The sequence below is a fragment of the Seriola dumerili genome, unplaced genomic scaffold (assembly GCF_002260705.1).
Source record: "Seriola dumerili isolate Sdu_G_001 unplaced genomic scaffold, Sdu_1.0 BDQW01000138.1, whole genome shotgun sequence".
Classification (NCBI taxonomy): Eukaryota; Metazoa; Chordata; class Actinopteri; order Carangiformes; family Carangidae; genus Seriola; species Seriola dumerili.
In genome coordinates this window covers 13363714-13386641 of record NW_019174393.1, presented here as the reverse complement: position 1 = coordinate 13386641, position 22928 = coordinate 13363714, and the positions used below count along the sequence as shown (strand labels likewise).

General features: G+C 41.7%; 1 protein-coding gene across 4 annotated transcripts in view; it reads left to right on the top strand.

Annotated features, from left to right (window-relative positions):
* The first annotated feature begins 278 nt into the window (after window positions 1–278).
* The window catches only part of LOC111224523 (kinesin-like protein KIF21A), a 35470-nt gene continuing 12820 nt past the window's right edge, over window positions 279–22928 (top strand). For all 4 annotated transcript variants that reach the window (XM_022749048.1, XM_022749050.1, XM_022749047.1 and 1 more), the window contains exons 1-11: window positions 279–636; window positions 14655–14877; window positions 17062–17244; window positions 17712–17861; window positions 18038–18172; window positions 18287–18451; window positions 19401–19516; window positions 19705–19900; window positions 20023–20212; window positions 21026–21089; window positions 21229–21432. In XM_022749048.1, the coding sequence (XP_022604769.1) occupies window positions 593–636; window positions 14655–14877; window positions 17062–17244; window positions 17712–17861; window positions 18038–18172; window positions 18287–18451; window positions 19401–19516; window positions 19705–19900; window positions 20023–20212; window positions 21026–21089; window positions 21229–21432 (1670 nt within the window). In that variant the 5' untranslated portion in view covers window positions 279–592. The remainder of the gene's footprint in view (window positions 637–14654; window positions 14878–17061; window positions 17245–17711; window positions 17862–18037; window positions 18173–18286; window positions 18452–19400; window positions 19517–19704; window positions 19901–20022; window positions 20213–21025; window positions 21090–21228; window positions 21433–22928) is intronic.

Below are 22928 nucleotides of genomic sequence, written 5' to 3'. Positions count from 1 at the left end.
TCCTGCCTCCATCAAGATTGACTCAACATTATATAACGTTATGTGTTACAAAATTATTTTTATTATCATTATTGTCATTAATTTTAGTAGTAGTAGTAGTAGTCTGGTTATACATTTTCTCCACATGTCCTCCTGGGCTGTGGTTGAGGTTGCCCCCCTGTCTGGATTGGTACAGCTCAGGAGGAGGAGTCTGGTTACGTCCTCCGTCTTGGGAATCAACACGCCGAGCGGAGTCCTGGCTCGTCCACACTCACACACACACACACACATACATACACGGTGCACCCAGCCCGGGCAGGAGGCTGAGACGATGCCTCTGTTGAGGTGACCACCACAGGACTATGGCAGATGAATAAAATCAGCTCCTAATTAGCTCCTCCATCTGATGAAAACATGGCTCCTGTTTCCAAGCGGGTGAGGAGGAGGTGAGAGCGGCGGCGGTGGAGGCTCAAGATAGAAGCGCTTTCCTTGGAGGTGTAGGGAGGAAGGGAGGGGGGGCCGGCGGCGCTCTCTTGTCTCGTAAGAGGATAAAGAGAAAAGGGAAATCGAGCTATTTTTAAGCGGACTGTTTGGGCCGGACCCCGGTGACACCATGACCAGCGGGCCGGATGAGAGCACGGTGCGCGTCGCCCTGAGGTAAGGATGCAGCGGCGGACCCTCCTCTCCGAAGATGCTCTTGCGACACACCTGCTTTAACCGTGCACATGTTATTCCTGCTGCTTAACCGTCCACCTTTAGCCAACATGTAAACATACACCTGGAGCTAGTGCATCCATTCTTATGTCTGTATCCTCAAACCCTTCCAAAACGACACCCCTCCTTCCCTATATGTGCTTTTATTTTGAAGCTATTCAGCAACATACACATTGTCTTCTCCACACCCATGCCAGGAGCTGCAGTTTATAGCTTATTGTCTCATTCAAACAACAAATATAGACCACTGGCCCGAGATTACATGACCTTCTTTTGTTAATACCTGCACTGCATGTACATGCTGTGTAGTGGATTTATGAATGAAGATCTGCGTGTGGATTAGGCCGAGGAAAAGCCTGTTACTATTCCCATACATTGTTTCTCCTGCACAACACGCACTGGCTGATGGTCTGTTTTTAAACGGCGACACCTTATGTGATATTTTTAATAGCATACAATGCTTTGGTAGAAGTGTATTTTGTGTTGTGTTTCAGGCAGTGTGTGTTTGCTGTATCATGCTGATGTGACCTTTGTCCCCTGGGCCAATCCATGCTGTCACTAAGATAGTCACCGTCTGGTCACCAGTTATATCAGTGCTTCCCAGAAGTGTTTCTGCCATCTATGTGCGTGTGTCGCCCAGACGCAATCCAAACAATAAGATACATAACAAATCAATATAGACGTCAATAGGCTGATGATAGGGTGGCAGCTGTGATCCAGTGTGTGCGTGTGTTTGTGTGTGTTAAGGAAACGCAATCTGAAACATCATGTGAACTGGATCAGTGGAAGAGAGAGGACAAAAGCGTGTTCCTCTCATGTTTCTCTTCTTTCTGCCTAGCTTCACTTTGTTATTGTGCGTTCAGACTTTGACCCAGCACTCTGTTTACTGAGCCAACTCAGTTTACTATCCCGTCCCTGTCCTTTATGGATAGTACATATTCTGTATCAGGCTATTTCTGGCTGTTCAGCGCTGTGCAGTGTCATTATTAAGATTCAGACAGCAAGATTACATTTGTCTGGTTTCCTCTGTAATGTAATATGGGCAGAGATGTGCCGCCTTAGTTTACTGTAGACGAGGTTTAAAGATGTTTTCAGCTTCGCAAGACACTAAAGAACATATAGGCACACTAATAATATGGCAAGTCAAGTCACAGACAGGTGTTTAACTACCTGCTATTGTATCTTCTTTAAGAGCTCAGGCTTCATTCATTATTTGGTGAGCTCTGTGTTTCCATCTTTAGACCTATTGACAATCAGCTGACTATTCATTGGTTCATTCATCCATTCATTCTCTGAATCACTTGTCTTTCTTTCTTTCTTTCTTTCTTTCTTTCTTTCTTTCTTTCTTTCTTTCTTTCTTTCTTCACCCTTTCATGTAAAGCGAGCGTTTGAATTTATAAGTAACTAGAAGGGCAGTCAGAGAGAGCAGGCCAGTGTCATATCAATTCATCTTTGTATGATCCAGATCTGCATAATCCTGCTGACAAATAAATAAACAAACCAACAAACTGACACAGGTGAAAACATAACCTCCATGGTGGAGGTGACTACACATGAACCGACATTGTCTCCGTTGACATGTTGTAGGCACAAATTAGGTAAAGATTATGTCCCTTCCTCTGTGTGGCAGGTGTATGAATTTTGGAAAGATTTTTTAATGTTAAGATTTGTTGAAGCTAAAAGTAAAAACTAGGTAGTTTATGGGATTGGGGACAAAGCTAGAAGCAATACTTGGTTCACAGTGAAAAAGATCTGATTGTTGAAGAGTGTGCACTTCAAAGCCTCTGAGCTTTGAAGTGCACACTCTTCTGAGGTCAGCTGTGGGATCTGAAAATGCTTTGTCACTAATCTCTCTCTTTTTCTTTGACACACACACACACACACACACACACACACACACACACACACACACACACACACACACACACACACACACACACACACACATCATTCAGTGAAAAGGAAATGTGCAGGTCCATGTCCTGTCTCTGAGGCTCTCCTGACTTTACCTGCAATCTCCCTGTATCACATCAGGCTCCTTTCTCTGTGTTAAATACATTTTTAAATTCAAGTAGGCTGTGTTAGCATGAAAAAATATAGGACTTTCTTCACAGGAGGTTCACTCTCTCTCCTGTCAGCAGCCATTTCTTAGCCCAAAATCTAGTGCTAAGGTAAAGCACCAAACAGAAGACAGACGGAGTTAGCAGCTAGCTGTTAGCGGAGCATTTACAGCTTAAGAGCCAGATAACAGAGCTAAAACAAGAGTAGATTTTTGACCAAAATTCTGAAGGTAGCTAATGCTAATGCTGCTTTACATCTGCTGAATGTGGAGTAGGTTTGCTAACAAGTTAGCCGTAGCAACTTTATAATACTCTCTATAATACACCAAAATTACTGCGTTCACTCTTTCATCCCAAGTGCAGAGTAGCCGTGTAGCAATGTCTCTGGTTTTACCGCACTGTGCTGGGCAGGTGACAGGTCTGTTTAATGTGTCCATATACGTTAGCGTGTTCACCTGGGTTTTGTTTTTACATGACTGCCAATAGGAGCTGGAGCCGATTAACACCTGCGTCTACTGCAGAGTCATTTGACCTGGGAGTGAATGCTGATTGTTCCCTTTTCCTTTGCCAACAAAAGCCAGATGTCAGCGAGTCTTAGTGTGTTTTTTGACGAGTGGAAAAGAGGCTTAAGTTAATAATTAGTAAATGTTGTGTTTAGAGCTTGTTGTACTGCCTGACAAGTGGCCAAAAATCAATTTAGTTTAAGTTTAAATGACTTTAACTTTAAGTTATATCTCATATGATACAATAATTATGTCCACCCACAAATATACAACATGAATATGAGCTCCAAAAACCACTGGAGAATGCCATTAAACACGAGTTTACTGACAACAAAGATGAAAGAAATAAAAAAGAGTCAAAATGGTTTCTTGTGTTGTTACAGTGAATCTCCTAAGGCACCCTCCTGTGTTAGCTAATGTGATTTCTGTTTTGCTGATGCAGCTGGAGCCTTAAGACAAAATGTGTCATCATTAACTGAAAGTACAATTTACTTTCACTTAATAATCTCTAGAAGACACACCTTTTCATCTGCCTCTTAATCACTGACTTTGTGTATTTGAACATCAAACTACAGCTTCATGTTGGTGTTTTCAGCTCGATTAATCACCGTGGCAACATTCTAATTATTTTGGAGCTTCATAGTTGTGGTGAAGCTGAACTTAGAAGCATCTTAGAGGTTTTGACTGGCAGCCCCCCCACCCCCTCCACCCCCACCACCACTCTGTAATAGTTTAGTTAGCCGTGTGTGTCTGCGTGTGTGTGTGTGTGTGTGTGTGTGTGTGTGTGTGTGTTTGCAGTAAGCAGCCATCAGGTTGCCAACCAGTACCTGCCTCAGCCTGCGAGGCTAATGCTGTCTGTTAGCAAGTTCCTAATCCCCCACACCAACAGGTCCTCAGTGATGAAATGCTTCTTTATCATCCTAATTCTGTCTCCTTTTTTGAGGTAGCAGGCAGAACAAGAAAGAAAGGGATCTTGAGCCTGAACAGGGGGAGTTATTTTTTTTTTGTTTTGTCATTTTGATTTATTACTGGAAAGATGATGTAACGTAAAAGTGTATTTGCTCTTTAGAAATGCACTTGCCTCTTCTTCAGTGAGATTATACTTTATTAAACATTAGACGCCTGTGCTGTGCTGTCATGTGTGGTTTTAAAGGTTTTTCTTCACACCTGACAGCGTACGGATGGGGCACTTCTGCAGCACATTGTTGGATGATTCAGCAAACACGTACACTGTTTGCTGGGTTGTCCTCTGTGTGAATGTATTTGTGTGTGTGTTCATTTTCTTATGTAACACCGAATCTTTGTATGTGTGCGTTTTCGCTTACAGGCATACACACGTGTCTCTTGTCCCATATGCTATGAAAAAGAAAAATGGGAAGTTAATGATTTATTCAAGAATTAACTCGTGATACTGACTTTGCTTTAAGGAGCTGGTCATGTCACTTATTCGTTTGTCAGTTTCCTTGAAGTGCAGCTTTAATAATTCAGAGCTGGCAGCCAGGATTAGCCTGTGGCAAGGATTCAGGTTTCGTACTGCTGAATTTAGAGGAAGAGAGTTTCTTTCTCTTTAATTAGATGGGATAGAGTGAGTGCTTTTGAAAATGGTAAACTGGTTATGTTTTAATCCTCATTTAAATGCTTGAATTTGATAACATTTAGAGTATATGGCAGTATCGATAAATGTGATTTGACTCATTGACACATTAAAGGGACTAAGAAATGAAACAATTAGTCATTTAAATCATATTTTCAAGCAATAATGACAAAAACATATATGTATTCCAGCTTCTCAGATGTAAAGATTTGCTGCTTTTCTTTGTCTCATGTGATAGCAAACTGAGCACCTTTGGGTTGTGAACTGCATTCTGGAAAATTTTGATGGACTTTGTCAGTATTTTTCTGATATTTTATTGAGAAAGTAATCTAAATAATCTTAATTGTTCGTGGCGGCCATAAATGGAAGGTGGAAACATTACGGCAAAATCATCTCATTGTATATTTCGTCTGAGTGAAGTCTTTATATTTTTTATGAAGTTTGGATTTAAAAAATCGAATCAGAATGAATTTGTCAAATGCAAAGTAGACCTAAAAACCCCCCAGCAACTCTTAATATCCAAATTGTCTGTCTCCTATTGGCTCCTCTGAGCGCCTGTCATATACAAGTCCCTCCCCCTTTGACCTTTGTGGATTATGTTTGAGGGCAAAGGCTGTGTGCCTGCTGCCGCGATACAAAAGCATTGTGTGTGCTCATATGCTTGTGTGTGTGTGCGTGTGTGTGTGTGTGTGTGTGTGTGTGTGTGTGTGTGTGTGTGTGTGTGTGTGTGTGTGTGTGTGTGTGTGTGTGCGCATGCATAAACCTGTGTTTGTCCAGGCATATTCATGATAAATATTCATGAACCAACTCAAGTGAACCGAGACGCAAAGCAAAGCAAGCTGCAAGCCATCTGCCAGCCGCTGTCATGTGATATTGTGGTTGAGATATTCAATAACTTCAGTCTAAACCAGCACAGGCAAAGGTTAATTCAGTATAGATTTAAGATTAGTTTTATGTAGTGTAGCTGTGCTTTAACACCACTGGTTTGTTCTTTTATATCTGGCCACACACACTCCTCATGTTTTGTTATTTTAACCACCCCTCATCCTTGAATGTCCCATAAATGTATGCAAAACATGTTTTTTACTATGCTGTGCTTATTGTTTTTCTTGATTTTACTGCTTTCAACTTGAATTTCCATTGGAGTCCCATGTGTGCCGTGACTGGGCTGAACTGTCCTTGTCAAAAAGGAATGTTTCCATTAATCTGGTATCAGTGCTGGAGGCCAGTTGTGTGTCTGTGTGTGTGTGTGTTTGTGTCTGTGTATTATCCTCATACGCCCTCATTGGCTGCCAGTCAGGGTGACAGCAGCCGCCATCCTCTGCCACCTCTCCACCTCTCCCTCCTTCCTGTCCTGCGACCTTTGACCCAGGAAGCAGTCGGTGCTGTGATCAGTGACCCTGTCAGAATTTCTCCACAGCAGCTTGTTTTAGCTGTCACCACGGTGACCGGAGGTCCTTTCAAGCCTCAGGGTGTGCAGCGATGGTCCTGTGAATGGACGGCACTCACTTGCCAAACGAAGAACTAAAACGCTGAGTTAGCAGAACACCCTCTTTTTCTCTTTCCCGCTCTGTCTCTCTTTTGACCCCTCTCCATTTTCTGGCGTCGTTCCCAAACCTCCTTGGCGACATCATTGCCTTGCTGTTTTCACACAAGACCCTGAGGGAAAAAAACACATTCAAGGTCTTTACGTCTTTATCACATCCCGTGGACTGGTCAAAGTTTAACTGCAAAATATCAAGGATGCATCCTTCATTGAGAATAAATGGAAATCCCCAACATATACTTATTAAAGCAACATTTAACATTGTTATTGTGGCATGAATCATTTGCGAATAGCTTGTGCTAAATCTTGCATTTCCAGAGTTTGGCTGCTCTCAGCCTCTTAGCAGTTGGAGACTTGGAGAAATACACTGAAGAGAGAGATACAGTGAATTGGCTCTTGATGTCAAGACCAGCTGCTAGACAATGTAAAGACTGTTACTAAAAGCACAGTCTTGTTCTACTGCGGCGTTGTGGTGGATAAAACAGTAGCAGCTCATTGTGGCTGTATTTTCACTGTCCATACAGTCTGCTTTCTTTCTTTCTTTTTTTTTTTGCCCAGGGCGGCCGTTAGAAATATACCACACAAGCTGGTCCACATACACACACACTCATAGAAGATACAAACACATAAGTCCACCTGCTGCTATAAAAGAGCCATGCTATTTATGTGTGCATGTGTTTGTGCATGTTGTTATATAAGAACATCAAGTCAGTGCACCTGAACGCACACGCATTTAAAAGGATGTGAATGAATGCAGTGGTACGATCGTGTTTCCTACAGTCACCGAGTCTGAAGAATAAAGAGAGAAGCTTTTCACTATTAACACTTCAACAGAGGCCTTTGACCAGAAGAAGAGCTGGAGTGTGTGTGTGTGTGTGTGTGTGTGTGTGTGTGTGTGTGTGTGTGTGTGTGTGTGCGTGCGTGCGTGTGTTGCTCACCACAATCCGATTCTCTGCGGTTCTCTCGTCTCAGTTACACGAGCAAGACTGGGCCAGCAGAGCGTGTGTGTATGAGGACTTGTGCGCACCTGCAATTGTGCGTGTGTGTGTGTGTTAGTAGTGCACTGTGGTCCCTCATTAACCTCTGCTGGATGGCATCACTGTCATCAGTCCACACAGTTACTGCAGTCCGGTCACATCTTCATCAGAACACTCAGACATTCTTCAGCTGCTTAGTCTCAGATGTTGTTGAGGCCTGTGTTCAGCCAATGTACCAGCTGCACACACGTTAGCTTTAAGCTAGTTAGCAATGCATCATTAGTGTACTGAAGTGTGCTTAAGTGTGCGTTTGTGTTGAGCTCAGCGTCTGACTGATCTCACAGCTCAGCAGTTGGGTTGTCTCTGTGTGTTTATTAAGTAGATTCATAAAGCTCCTTAAGATTAAGGTAAGAGGAAGGTACACATGTCAACGGGGAAACGCATTTAATACTTTATGCACAAATATCCAACTTGTACGTACGTGTCTTTACGTCACTTTGGAAATTTGCACAATTCACGTCTTTCCATCGGCTCTATATGCAGCTGTACCACCTCTACGGTTTAATTTCCACTCTGTGACACCTTAAAACTCAACACCAGGAAGATGTCCTGAAAACTATCTCATCAGCAAATAAGAAAAAATATTTAATGTAATTTGGGTGACTCAACCCTGAAAAGCAAATTCAGCCATGTGTTTTGGGACGTAATGAAAGTAGCAAGTAGATTATTTTGCTTTAAACCAACTCTTAAGTTCAAGATCCAGAAATATGTGACTTTACATGATGATGTCAGGTGATGAGTCAGTGTGCCGATGGCAGCGTGAAATGCGGAGAAAAGAGTTTTGTTGTCTGATGCTGCCTCATGGGCTCAGATGTTCCGTTCTGTTTTTCTGCTGAATCACTGGGTGCAGTCTGTGCCACTTGTACATGAAAAACACGACTAAACCAAAAATTGACTGCACATTAGGTTATCTCGTCAGGAATGAAGCATCATTTTTCTTTTGTTATTGTTGTCAGTGATGATGCAGAATGATCGGCTGCATCTCTGGGGAGTGAATTGATTGGACAGTGGGGTGATGTCAGCGTGCGATTTGATTGGCTGTGTTTAAGGAAGGATTAGATCGGCAACATGGTGGTGATGGGCTGACTCATCTCCTATTTTTATTTATTTTTTTTTTTTTATCAGTATCTCATTACTTCTTGTTTCTTCACATCCTCTTATGTTGTTCATGAGGTCAGCAGAGTTAATGGTGATGGATTTATTTTTATGTTATCTATCTCTTCTCATTGCCAGGATCAGATCCAAAAATCTGAGGTAGTATCCAAGAAGCTGCAGTCATGTCTTCTTTATACTGCATGTGTGAGTGTGTGATTCAGTGTTGCACGCTGCAAGTGCAAGTGTCCCTGTTTCTAGTTGGTTTGAATAAGAGAGTTTTCTAAAAATCATTTGTGACTCTTAGATTTTTTACTTTCATCAGCTTTCATCACATTTCCTTTTCACTGAATGATGTGTGTACATGTGTGTACGCGTGAGGAGTTCACCGTTTCTCAGGCTGTCACTGTAATCGCAGTAATGAGACTGAGAGCAGGAGCCTAACAGGCCATGTCACATGGGGAGAGGCTGACAAAGCCCCTCTGTGTGTGTCTCCGTCTTTAATGTAGTGTGTGTGTGTGTGTGTGTGTGTGTGTGTGTGTATTTGAATAGGTACTGGAGATGTGTATATAGACTACAGTGTATGTGAGTGTGCGTCTACCTTTTAGCCCTTTCAAGGTGAAGTGAACTGTATCTCAGCACTCTGAACTCTTCACATCAGTCAGTGCCATTTAGCCTTCTTTTATTAAACTGCTTAAAAGCTGCAGTTTACTTCCATGTCAACAGTCATATTGGAACAGAATTGCATAATGGGTTGATTTCTGAATGGCTGAGGAAGGTCATCTGTCCTCTCAAAATGTCCTTTAGCCAAACACTGAACCCCGACATGCTAGCAGTCATTGTTTGTCACTCTGGATAGAAAAAAAGTCAACTAAAGCAATTAAAAAGTAATTTAAATTACACTTTTATATCATCATCATCATTTCTTGGCTGACAGTAGCTTCCTGAGGCCTTAAGCACATTTTGTTGGACAGAGCCAGGCTAGCAGTTTTCCCCAGCTTCCAGTCTTTATGCTAAGCTAAGTAATCAGCTGCGCGTGATACCAATCCTCTCATCTAACTCTTGACAAGACAGCAAAAGTGTATTTTCCAAAATGTTAAACTATTCCCTTCATTAAACGGTACAAAAATATATGTTTCCAGTTATCATTGCAAGCTTCGCGTTTCCTTTCTTTTTCAATATATCAGGATATTTATTGTGCTGTTTAGTCCTTTTATGTCTTTTGGGACGGTTGTTAACTAACGGTCACCTCCTTTACAACTGTGTCCATCAAAATCCGTTCTGAATTATGTATTATATATTTATTTAAGTAACAACACAAACCTTTATATTATAGTGTAAAGTGCCTGGTGATAAATTCTCCATAGTCATTACATTCATGTATCCCTTTAATCCCTTCCACTCTGGAACTTCTTAGCATTTTTCTTTCTTAGCATTTCAGCCAACAGGCTGAAACTGTCATAGCAGATTAATGTTTTGTGCAGTTACACTAATTACACGCAGGTTTTGACTCTGCCTTTGGGGCGGCTGATCTGTGTGTGTGTACCTGTGAATGAGGGTTTTCACATGTGATTTTCAGTAATAATTACAGTTGTTTCTTGACACTGTTATATCTATTGGAAATAGGACAATACACTAAATATTAAGCACAACTAAAACAAAACAATTTTGAATTTTAGTGAAGAATCAAAAAGTTTCTGAACAATGTAGTTACATGCTTACATACATGTGCTTGAATGTGCACGTTTAGCAAGCGGTGGAGTTAAATTTCCTGGAGAAACAGCCTGTGCGGAGCCAGCGTGTGTCACTCTAGAAGGTGGATTAGTGCTGTAAGTCTCCACAACGCTGAAGGGCAGCCCTTATTCAGCCAGGAGAAAAGAGTGTTTTGGGTTGAACCACAGAGTGAAGCCTGCCAGATCATAATCACAGCTAAAGTCAGTCAGTCACACTAATAATACACCAGCAGTACGTGCTTCACACCTAGCTTATCCCTCACCTGCTTACGTTTAAGTGAGATGTTTGATGCCAGAACTTGTTTAAGTTGTAAATATATACACATCTAATAGATACTCAAAATAAAGGTCCATTGTCCCACAACGCTCAAACATCGTTGCTGTAAAGTTAAGACATATTTGAACTCAATCTATTTGGTATCTGTTACACACCATCAGAAATCTAATGATGCACAACATGGATCAAACCAATCGCTAGGAGAGGTTTTAACCCATTAAATACATATAGGATATTTACCATTTTACATAGCACACTGTATGTTTTTAGAATAATTTTCTATCTTAAAGTCAGCCATTGACTTTTAACATCTATCCTAGGAACAACTTAGCAGTGTAAGATTGTTGTCCAGATTTCTGTGCCAATGCAGAGTAAAATGGTTTTGTTTCTTTTTGTTCTTTTTGTTTTTGGTCTTACAACCAGAAATGAATGTTAGGGTTTTCTAATCATGACCACAAACTTTCTATGACCTCGTGTTTTTTCTGACAGAATAGGAGTAGGAATATTTTTTGGGAAACAGTCTTATACGCTTTCTTGTTGAAGGTTAGATGAGAAGATAAATATCACTCAATATCTGTCTTTTAAGTATTAGGCTAACAGCCAGGAGATGGTTAGCTAAAACATCTTAGAAAAAGGGAGAAGGGGCTTGCTTCACATTGAAGCAACATGGTGAACATAGTAAACGACATGGTAAACATTATATGAACATTAGCATATTAGCATTGTTATTGTGAGCATGATAGCATGCTGACGTTAGCATTTAGCTCAAAGAATAGTTGCACAGAAGTAGAGGTTTCTCAGGGACTCATTTCTGAAACAATATGGTGAACAATGTAAACAACAGGGTAAACATTAATTGAAACACTAGCATGTCAGCATTGTTATTGTGAGCATAATGGCATGCTAATGTTAGCATTTAGCTCAAAGCATTTTTGTGACTAAGTATAACTTTTTCAGGGTCTAATTTCTTTGCAGTACATTAAAGAAAACATTGTGTCACAATTAATTTGACTATGATACATGGGGACATCTTAAAATTGGTCCTTTTTTACACCTTGAAGAGCCAAGAAATTATTGAGAAAAACAGCAGTTTCAAAAGGTTGAATCAGTGTGGTTTACATGAAAGGCCATCATTACGCAGACAGATAATAGGTCTGTTTAACTGGCCGGTCAGGGGCTTCTTCCTAATGCGGAGATTGCCATCAGTGTTTTGTCTGGCCTGTAACCATTATGTCTAGTCTCTGTGCCTCTCTTTCTCTTTTTTTTCTCCTCCCATTCTTTCTCTTTATGTCTCGCTCTTACATTTTCTCAGACATTTCTTTTCCTCTTTACCCCACCCGTGGTCCCTTTATGAATGGGGGACCCTGGGGATGTCGTAGGACTCAAGAAAACAAACACTGCATCAATGCTTTGTGGAGGCGAACACAGTCAGATAGACTTGGCATTTATTCTAAATGGGGCTCCAATCATACAGGCTTGTTCCCTTGGTTCCCTTTGAGCAACCATTCACTGACTTTATGATATTTTACTGAATTTGACATTTTCGAAATTAGACATCTCTTGTTTTGTTTCACTTCTTGAAAGCACTCAAAAATGAACAATAATCCTGTGACTTTATACCCCCGCTTTAAGCAACAGTGAGTGCCTCCATTGTTAAAGTGGATTACAGAAATGGCTCTCTGTCAAGTTTTGGGATGGTGGCCAAAAGGATTAATGCAGATTCACTCCTGTAATGCCCTAAACCACCCCACCATTAGGTCACAGTCTCCTCAGATGACCTAAACCCTCTGACTAACAGTTACATCACTTTTGCCTGGAGCAACCTCTATAATGTGCAGATTAATAGGCACTTTTGTCAAACTTAAAGCTGCACCAATCAATATTTTTACATTAACAATGGATCGAATGACTGTGCATAATGTGAAAGGCGTCACTCATAAAGATGTCTGCAGTACTTTAATTTTTTCTGTAGTTTTATAAATTACATCAAAAAGTTAAAAAGGTTCAGAAGATAAAGCTTCCTTTTATTTCTTGGAATTTCATGGCTTCAAATTCTGCTCCCTTGATTTGAAAAATGTGATATAATTTATTATAATAATCCACTCATGGATGGCAAAATATGACGTCAAATAATCCAGTTATCCATCATATGATGAGAATCAGTAAAAATTTGATTTTCTTTTAATTGGCTGTGTCGTCCAGATTTTTAAATAAACTGTAAAAACCCACAGACCTGAACAGAGGGGAAAGCTATTTTTCGCCATTACAAGTGTTTCCCCCCTTCGTTCTTAATTTCATAGATTTTTATCAAATTTTATGGTTCTTTTTCTGAGTAAGTGTCTGATTGTCTAGCCAAAATTGACCAAACTAGGAGATTTTTCAAGTGAATGCCGCCTGCATTTCAAGGACATTTTTTAATCATACTCTTATAGTAGATAGACTGAACTACAGCATGACAAAGAATTAGAAAAATCCCAGATATTTTTATTAAGAACTAACTAGATATTTTAAACATAAAGCACAAAAAGCAAACTACAAAGGATTGTATATCACACATTTTGACTAGTTTCACCTGCTTTGACGATCAGTAATGAAAGACATTGCCAATATAACGTCATTCATTGTGTAAAACTGCAGTTTCTATGAGAAGTTTGGCATTTCTGCTGCCCGCAGCACGAAGCTGACAGGGATAATGCTCTACAAGTGTTCAGCTACTGCAGAGAGGATTGTATTTCTCCCCCAAACCTGCATCATTCGGTCCCTCCCCTCTCGTCTTTTCTCATCAGTGCTGTAATCCCAGAGAGCGTCTGCTAAATAGCTGGGATCTGATGTCACACGCACAATGACACCTCTGTGGTTGTTTTGCTGCAGCCTCACTAGCTTCTACTTTCTTTCTCGTCTTTGCTTGTGTGTTTTTTTTTTTTGTTTTGTCTTTTTCTCCTGCTCTCCGTCTTTCTCTTTCTGACTGTCCTTTCAGGCCATTCAAAAGTTCTCAAGACTCTTGCTGTGATGAATGGGGCCAAGCACACATACACACACAAAAAGCCACCAATGTGCACGCTCACAAGTATTGCGCACAGAATGCAAACGGCATGCAAAACGCCACATCCACGCTCACACACACACACACACACACACACACACACACGTACACACACAGTTGAGGCCTGCGAGCAGAGAGCAACAATAGCAGTGTGTCTGGGTTATTATTTCTCAGTAAAGTTCTCATTTATCTGGGTTCATTTTGACTGCAGCCTCGGGGGAAATTAATTTAGTACCTACAAAAGGTTTCCCGACAGGAAATTTCCAGTGTTTTTTTTTTTTTTTTTTCTTTTCTTTTTTCTTTTTTCAAATGCATGAGTATTTCAGTATTATCTCAAATATTTTCATATAAGTTTTGCTGTGTATAATCTGCACTATTTTTCTGTGAAAGCCTCAAATATTTCTGACATTTTAATACTTCCAATATGTCCAAATATTTCCACTTCCTCTTCAGGTGGACAGTGAGTTCAGTGATGAGAGGCAGAGGGGCATCATGGGAGGAAATGATGTAATAACAGTATGTTTATTTGCACTAAAGCAAACAGAGCGATTCCTTAATGAAATCCAGGGTGGGACTGTTTACCCAGAGCTCTTTCACTCACTCACTCACTCTCTCCCTCTCTCTCTCTTTCTCTCTCTCTCTCTCTCTCTCTCGTGAACAGTGAGGGCACTGTAGTGTGTACTGGCACTGCATGGTCTAACGCGCACGTACACGCAACAACACTGCACAGTAGTAGCACTCATCTGCTTACAGCTGAGTGAATTATTACCTGCCTTCAGCTCAGCTCCGTTTTATTTCACTATCAAACTTGCAATAATCAATCAATCATGGTTTTTAAATGGAACACAAATTCTTGATGATGCTTCAGATGCATGCACAGACTGCTCCGCTCTGCCTCTGTCTTACACACACACACACACACACACACTTACAAACATCCACAGACCACAGCCTTGAAAACCCCTGAATTTAAAAATGGAATTAAGAGAGTTAAAGTTATATCTGCTGCTTAGAAAGCTCAGTAGTGGAATATTCTTTAGTGAGAATTTAAATCAATTGCTCTGTCTTTCCGCCAGGATTCGTCCTCAGCTGGCCAAAGAAAAGATTGAGGGTTGTCACATCTGTACGTATGTGATGCCCGGGGAGCCCCAGGTGGTCCTGGGTAAGGACAAGGCCTTCACCTATGACTACGTGTTCGACATGGACACCCAGCAGGACAGCATCTACACCCACTGCACAGAGAGACTCATCGAGGGCTGCCTTGAGGGCTACAACGCAACCATCTTCGCTTATGGACAGGTCGGTCAGCCTCACACATAATGCAGCTGCAGAGTGTCACTTTTTCTTCTCTTGCAAGTTCAGCATAGTGGCGTAACACACACGCACACAAACACACACACACACACACACACACACACACAACACACACATCCACATTTGCTGACGTTTCCACTTTGCATCCCTCAAGGGGAAGGAGCTGCCTCCAGATTTATGCCGACATGTGAGATGAAGATGATTTCATTTCATATCATCAGACAAGTAATGAAGGGAGTGAACAGGCCTCACAGCCACAGCAGCTCTGTCAATACACTATCAGCTGACATGTTCCAACCTGCCCCCACCACCACCGCTTTATATTGGCTCTGATAGATCAGCCTGAGAGGGGGAGACCGAAGAGGGAGTCTCTTACCCAATGAAAGCAGAACGGGAGCAGATTGCTTCACCTCATACCACAGCAGAGAACTAAAGCACAAAATCAAAACATATTTGAGAGACATTAACATGGAACTTTAACCTGCTCGCTGACAACTCCACAGCTCTGGGCTCTTCAGAAAATGCATTTTGTATTCACACTTTCATATGTATAGAAGAGATCTGAAGTAAAATGTATTAGATCAACTGTTAGGGATGTGCTCTGCCTTTACTGAAATGCTTATTTGTGTGCAGATAAGTGGCAAAATGTCCCATTAAAGGTGCACTTCACCTATTTTACATGTTCCGTGCAGATGTTTAACAGAAAGCCTGCAAACAGGTAGTGTGGAGTTAAAAAGGTGTCATGTGAAATGTGGGATCCAGGTTTTTTTTTTTTTTTTTTGCTTGACCAAATACTAAAAACAAAAACTCAGCATATCTCTTCAGTCTGGACCAGGCTTTTTAAAAAAATGTGTCTCCAGCAAGTCCCACAGCTTTATGGAGGTTCACTACCTCTGAAGACGCATCAAGAGCTTTGCTAATGCTAATGATCCATCTGTTTAAATCACACATTTTAATGGTGTCACTCACTCAGATTAAGTTTTGCACAAGACAACATTCATCACAGAAGATGTGAGATCCTAACTCTTCCAATAACACCGGAGTCTCGACCGGAATGCAAATCACAGATGTGTAGTATGCAAACTTTCTATTTAAATGTGTTGCTTAAAGCTACTGACCGGTCCACATATAGCATGCAGGTAACAATACGTACATAATCTTTTTTCTTTCATAAGTGAGGGGAATCACTAACTGAGGCAAAATAAAAAGTGAATTACTGTGCCTTTATGCAAATATACTGAGCGTAATTAATTGAGTCCCATAACTCTGTGGTGGTTTTGTCAGCTGCTGGTATGATAGGCGGGAGGACGGTATGTAACACCGACCCTGCTCGCACTCAAACTGTCATCGACTGCTATCTGTGATTGTCTGTCAGAGACAAAAATGCACGTAGGAACGGAGTGTTTCTCTCACACAGCATCTCTTGCTCTCCAGTTGAACAACAGCGGTTAAACTTTCCTTCTTCTTAATCTTCCCCTCCGCTCCTCTTCTTTCTGTTCATTATTCTCTCTTCACATTGTTCCTGCGGCTCTTGTGTTCCTGTCAAAGAGCCTTTCACAGACCGCAGGGGAGGCGGCGCGCACGCACAAACACACACACACACACACACACACACACACACACACACACACACACACAGAAGTATAGTGCAGAACATAATCACACAGGTGCAGTCTAATACAATAAAACAGACAAACACACAGTCTTCCTCGTTCACTCGCACACACACACACACACACACACACACACACACACACACACACACACACACACACACACACACATTTGGACACACACTCCCTCATCTATCACATCACACACACAGACTGCCAAGGTCTTTCAGGCATTTCAACAGGGAGGGAAAGGGGTGACGTTTGAATTTGAGCTCAATGTTGCATTCCTCTTTTTGTCACCATGGTGACCACACAGAGAGGTCCCCTCTGACCCCCCCCCAAAACTCCTCAGAACTGCACCCTTACTCCTTCTTCTAATGATACCAGTCTTGTATTCTGACATGAAGACTTTGTGTTTTCCTAAATCATGGTACAGTTTAGCTCAGAAACACAACACAGAGAGATTAGATAGATACACACATGATGAGAGCAGGGATAGACCTTATTCCCATTTGGAAAAGTAAATGATAACTGTCTTTTTTTTTTCTGCGTGCAGACAGGTTCGGGGAAGACCTACACCATGGGAACCGGCTTCGACGTCAACATCGGAGAGGATGGGCTGGGTATCATTCCCCGGGCCGTCAACCACCTGTTCAAAGGGATCGAGGAGCGCAGACAGGCCGCCACCGAGCAGGGCAGGCCAGTCCCTGAGTTCAAGATCAATGCACAGTTCCTGGAGGTGCAGAAACGCACACACAAACACACACACACACACACATACACACACACAGAGGCAGAGCAAAATTTAACAATTTCACAGGATATGAACCTAGAAATCAAGGTGCATTTATCAGCACTCAACACTCAAAACATCCAGTCCACTTAAGATCCATTAGTTACATGTAGCCAGGACATGCAGACAGCAAGAGGTCAAAGGTCAGCAGAGGGTGAAGGGTTCAGGTTGTTAAAGTGTCCAGATGACCCTACGGCCATTAAGCTGTCATTAGTCTGTCTCTGTGGTCATCCACTGGCTTTATTTTTAACAGCCAACAAGTGGCTGCTAACAGCTGGTGAGGAAGCAGCTGAGCAGGAAAAGATGAGACTGGGAAGTAATGACAGACGAACGACAGCATTGATGATGTATCAGTAACAATAATCTGTGTGTATCACTTACTTTTCTAAAAATTTATTTCACCTGCTCTTCAGCTGTACAACGAGGAGGTGCTGGATCTGTTCGACTCCACGCGCGACATCGAGGCCAGGAAACAGAAGTCCAATATCAAAATCCACGAGGACGCCAATGGAGGCATCTACACTGTTGGGGTCACCACCCGCACTGTCACCTCTGCAGCCGAGGTCAGTTTTAACACCACAACAGGTTCCCGGAGCAGGTTTTTTTTTTTTTTTTTTTTTAATATTGCCATGGATTTCCTGTGTAGGTACAAACTTAAGCCAAAAATACCCATGATGTGAGAATACTCACTTTCTGTTGTGATTTTTTTTTTTTCTCCCCTCCGTCTCTCGTCCAACAGATGATGCAGTGTCTAAAGCTGGGCGCTCTGTCTCGCACCACCGCCAGCACCCAGATGAATGTCCAGAGTTCGCGCTCCCACGCCATCTTCACCATCCACCTGTGCCAAGTTCGAGTCTGCTCTCCCGATAACAACGTGTGTACTCTATTGAGATGATCATCAGCTACAATTTCACAATGTAATGTTTAAATTATAGCTCCTGGCTGAAAAGCAACTTGTACTCATGTTTATTTTCTGTTTCTCCTCCAGGATAATGTAACAGACAACCGTTTAGCCAACGACTCGGAGATTAATGAGTTTGAGACGCTGACGGCCAAGTTTCATTTTGTTGACCTGGCTGGTTCAGAGAGGCTGAAGAGAACTGGAGCGACAGGAGACAGAGCGAAAGAGGGCATCTCCATCAACTGTGGTCTGGTGAGGAAGCGGAGGGCATGTCTCAATCTGCAGTGCTGTCATAGGTCGATTAATCTAGTGTTTTACATTACCTGATACAAAGCCATGAACCTCTGTGGAGATTTTTCTGGAGTAAGAGAGCCCCCAGGTGGCCAGAACATGAATTACACTTGATTTCTTTCACTGAGGCTCAATCCCAATGTCACTCCCTAAGACTTAAGCCCTGAACCCCTCACAGACTTAATTGACGTCCCCTGGTAAGTGATTGAGTGTGAGACGCTGCAAGGGCTCAAAATGGTATAAAGAGGAATTGGACAGCACTTTGTGACATTATCAACGCTACTTTAACAACGCCAAAATATGTTGCACACAATTATGGGTTTGGATCTTTTAATTCTTCATTTTTTCATTTCCTCACTTCGCTCCCTGTTTGTAAAGAAAATATTTGGATAATAGATGATGAAAGCAGATGTGGACTTTATCATCATGCCATCACAGGACACATAACTACACAGTTCTGGCTATCAGTCACCGGTGAACTGTGTTTTTATTTCCTTGTAACGTTAACGTTAGCTCCAGTCATCTATCTCATTCTTTTTTCCCTTTTTATTGCGGTTGTAGACCATTTTTTAGTAGCCACGATAACCCTGTGATTAATGTCACACTGCTATGAACTGTGGGTAATTCTCTCAGGCATACTCTGCAGAAATGTGGACTAATGGAAAGTGTGCATAAAGGGCCCAAAGTGTCTGCTAGAGAGCCCTCTTGCATTTGATGGTTTTACAGTGGGACAGCCCTAAACCCTCATGAGCTTTCCGGGAACGCATCTCAAAAGTCTGTGAGTCCATGAGGGTGGATGTTGGGATTGGGCCTGACATGACAGATTTCCCATCACAGTCCTGCAATTTTGAAAATGTCATCCAACCCATCCTCCTCAATGCCTTTCCTTTCTTTCCCTCTGTTACGTCAGCTTGCTCTGGGGAACGTCATCAGTGCGCTGGGCGACAGGAGTAAACGCTCCACTCATGTGCCTTACAGAGACTCCAAACTGACACGGCTGTTACAGGACTCACTAGGTGGCAACAGGTCTGTGAGACACTTTTGTAACTATTACATTTGTATTTGTATCTAAACCAGGACAAAATAAATGGAAGGGAATGTGAAGACCTTTCACAGGCCTGTAAAATCAGCACTTGTGGAGGTCGTAATTATCCATAAAAATTCATAAAAATCCATGGGGACTGATTGTTGTTCTTCATCTCTGTGTTCTTCAGTCAAACTGTGATGATCGCCTGTATCAGCCCGTCAGACCGGGACTTCATGGAGACTTTGAACACCCTGAAGTACGCCAACCGAGCCCGAAACATCAAGAACAAGGTGATGGTGAACCAAGACAGAGCCAGTCAGCAGATCAGCGCTCTGAGGACCGAAATGGCTCGACTGCAGATGGAGCTGATGGAGTACAAGACAGTAAGAACACACGGATAGTAGATGGAATAAGAGACAAAATGGAGAAAATAAAATCAATGTATTGTATGTGAATGGACAAACACTATTATTTCATGATATGAATTTCCCTGTCTGATACTCAGGGAAAGCGAATGGTGGGTGAAGATGGGATGGAGGGCATCAACGACTTGGTCCATGAGAACTCTATGCTGCAGACAGAGAACAACCACCTGAGGGTGAGGGTGAAGGCCATGCAGGAGACCATTGACGCTCAGAGAGCCAGACTTACACAGATCCTCAGTGACCAGGCCAACCAGGCTCTGGCTAAAGCAGGTAGGCTAAAGCAGATTTAAAAACCTCATTACTATCTGCATTGCTGTAGTGGGGAACTACTGTATATTAGCATGGTAAAAATGATTTAAAAGAAGCTATATATATGTATTAATACTGTATGTATCTATCTATCTACCAATCGCCCTGGATATCAGTACAAATTTGGCTTGAACAAATCACAACTATTTACTCAAAGGCATCCCATTATTACAATATAGTACTGAAGAAGTGCTGTTATTGTTCCTACTGATGCTTCCTAACTAATTACTTCATAATATATTCAGCTGCTTGAATTATATATTTTGGCACCTGGTTATACCTTTTGTAAGACTTATAATATGTTTTCACATACTTATAAAATAGACTGTGATTGTCACTCTTTTTCATATAGTTTTAATGTTGATTTAAGTACAAAAAAGTAGATGTCAATTTGGTTTACTGTTTACTTATACTGAGTCTATAGTCATGCTATTGGCTCTGGCACAGTGGGGCTTTTAGATAAATGCTAACGTTAGAATTAGAATGCTAACATGCTCACCATGACAATGCTAACATGCTGATGTTAAGCATTTTTTTGTTGTTGTTGTTGTTGTTGTTATTGTTTTTGTTTTTTATTTGACCATTTTAGTAAAGCATTTTAGCATGCTAACATTTGCTAGTTAGCACTACGTGTACAAGTACAGCTGAACCTAGATTAAAAGTTTGTGAATCACTGTAAGAATAAAGAGTAGTTTTGTAGTAAAGCTACTGTACGTGCTTCTGACAAGTCGCCATTAATCCATGTTAAAGCTAAAATGATGCTTCTGTTTACAGGTGAAGGTAATGAAGAAATTGGAAACATGATTCAGAACTATATCAAAGAAATCGAGGAGCTCAGGTATGTATCCTGATACAATCTCATTTAGCAGAGTCAAAATGAGTGCGAGCACTGACTCGCGTCATAAACATAGTGAAAGGTAAAAATGTTGTTAATGGACGTGTGATAGTATTTGAATACAACTCTCCGCCTCCCTCAGAGCTAAACTTCTTGAAAGTGAGGCTGTGAGTGAGAACCTGAGGAAGAACCTGTCTCGAGCCTCCACTCGCTCCTCGCTGTACGGAGGCCCCGGCTCCTTCTCCCCGGCCTTGCTCGCCCCCGAGGAGGCTGCCAGCGACGTCATCATGATGGCCAAGAAGGACTTGGAGAAGCTCAAGAAGAAGGAGAAGAAGAAGAAGAAGAGGTATACTGTTGTATTGGCATAGTTGTTTTACAAGTCTATATGATGCTGTGGCAGTTTTTACTATGTTGTTTGATATTAATTGAGTGTATGGGTCATGCCATGGCTGCCAAAAGCAAACAACAAGACTTGCATTAAAGCTTATAACCTTCTTTAGACGTAAATTAGAGTGAAACAAGCGTTGTGTTAGACACTGAAAAGGCAGGGTCTTTATGTTTTGTCCGTTGCCACGGTAAGTGCGTGTGGCCTGGTGCATTGTGGGTTATTATCTCCTCGCTCTCTGCATTTGCAGTTTACACCCTGATGTTTTCTTTGATGGAGTGTGTGCTCGATTTAGATGGTGACAGCCGATGATGATGATGATGATGATGATGATGATGATGATGATGATGATGATGATGATGATGATGATGATGATGGGCAAGCTGTTGCATGCTGTGGCACAATGATCATTTGTCCTTCTGTTGTGAGTCGGTGTCCATGTGTCCTTGCATTTCTATTTATATATTTGTGAGGGCCACATTATATACTTGAGATCCACACCTTACGAAGAACCAGTGTAAGTTTTTTTTGCCGTGGTGAAATCTGTCTTTGTCGTCTGCATCTCCACAATCAGGCGTCATCATTGGAACGCACTGCATTTGCAAGAGTCTCTGCTTCTTGCTGCTCTGTCTCACTCTCTGTCTTTCTCCTATCTTGCAATATTCCCTCACTTGCTCCATCTTCCACGGCCTGTCTTCTACCTCCTCCTCCCCTCCACACCTCACCGTCCTCACCCCCATCCCCATCCCTCTCTGAAGGCTGAGGCGATACGAAGAGATTCACCACCAAGAGGTTGAACAAGCCAGGTTTGCCACGTCCCATCCTGGATTGGGTCGAACACTTAAACTGAAACTGATTCAATTACCAGCTAGTTTGGCACAGCGGTCTACTTCATGTGCTTTTGTGACCACACTGAAATGCACCGAGTAATTGAAAGTATTTCAGTTGATACTTGACCCAGGTCTTAACCCCAAACCTTCCTTTCTAAGTTCCCAAAGTAACTAATCTCTAACTTCTTCTGCACCTACAGGTGGTTTACACTCCTGGAGGGAGGCAGCTCTCTTAACCAAGCCCTTACCTTTTCCTCTTAACCCTCCGCTCTCGCTGTTTTTCCTCTTCGCTGCACACTGCTAGATATTGATCAGATCTCATCATAAGTAAAAAAAAAAAAAATTTTAAAAAAGGGATAAAAACTGGAATTGAATTTGGGGAAAGATACTAAAAATATCTGTAGTATTTGGTCAACAAATCTTAGTAGTGTGTGGCTGCCCTTCTTACAGTGGAATTAGTTTGTAATATGATTGATAATAACTGTGAATCATGATCATTTAATCATTTTATCGGTCCCAGTGTATCATTAATGTTTTCCCTCATGCAATCACAGTGAATTCCTTAATCAACATTGATTCCACATTTGCTCCTGATCCAGTGAAGTGAACAATCATTTGCATGTGTCC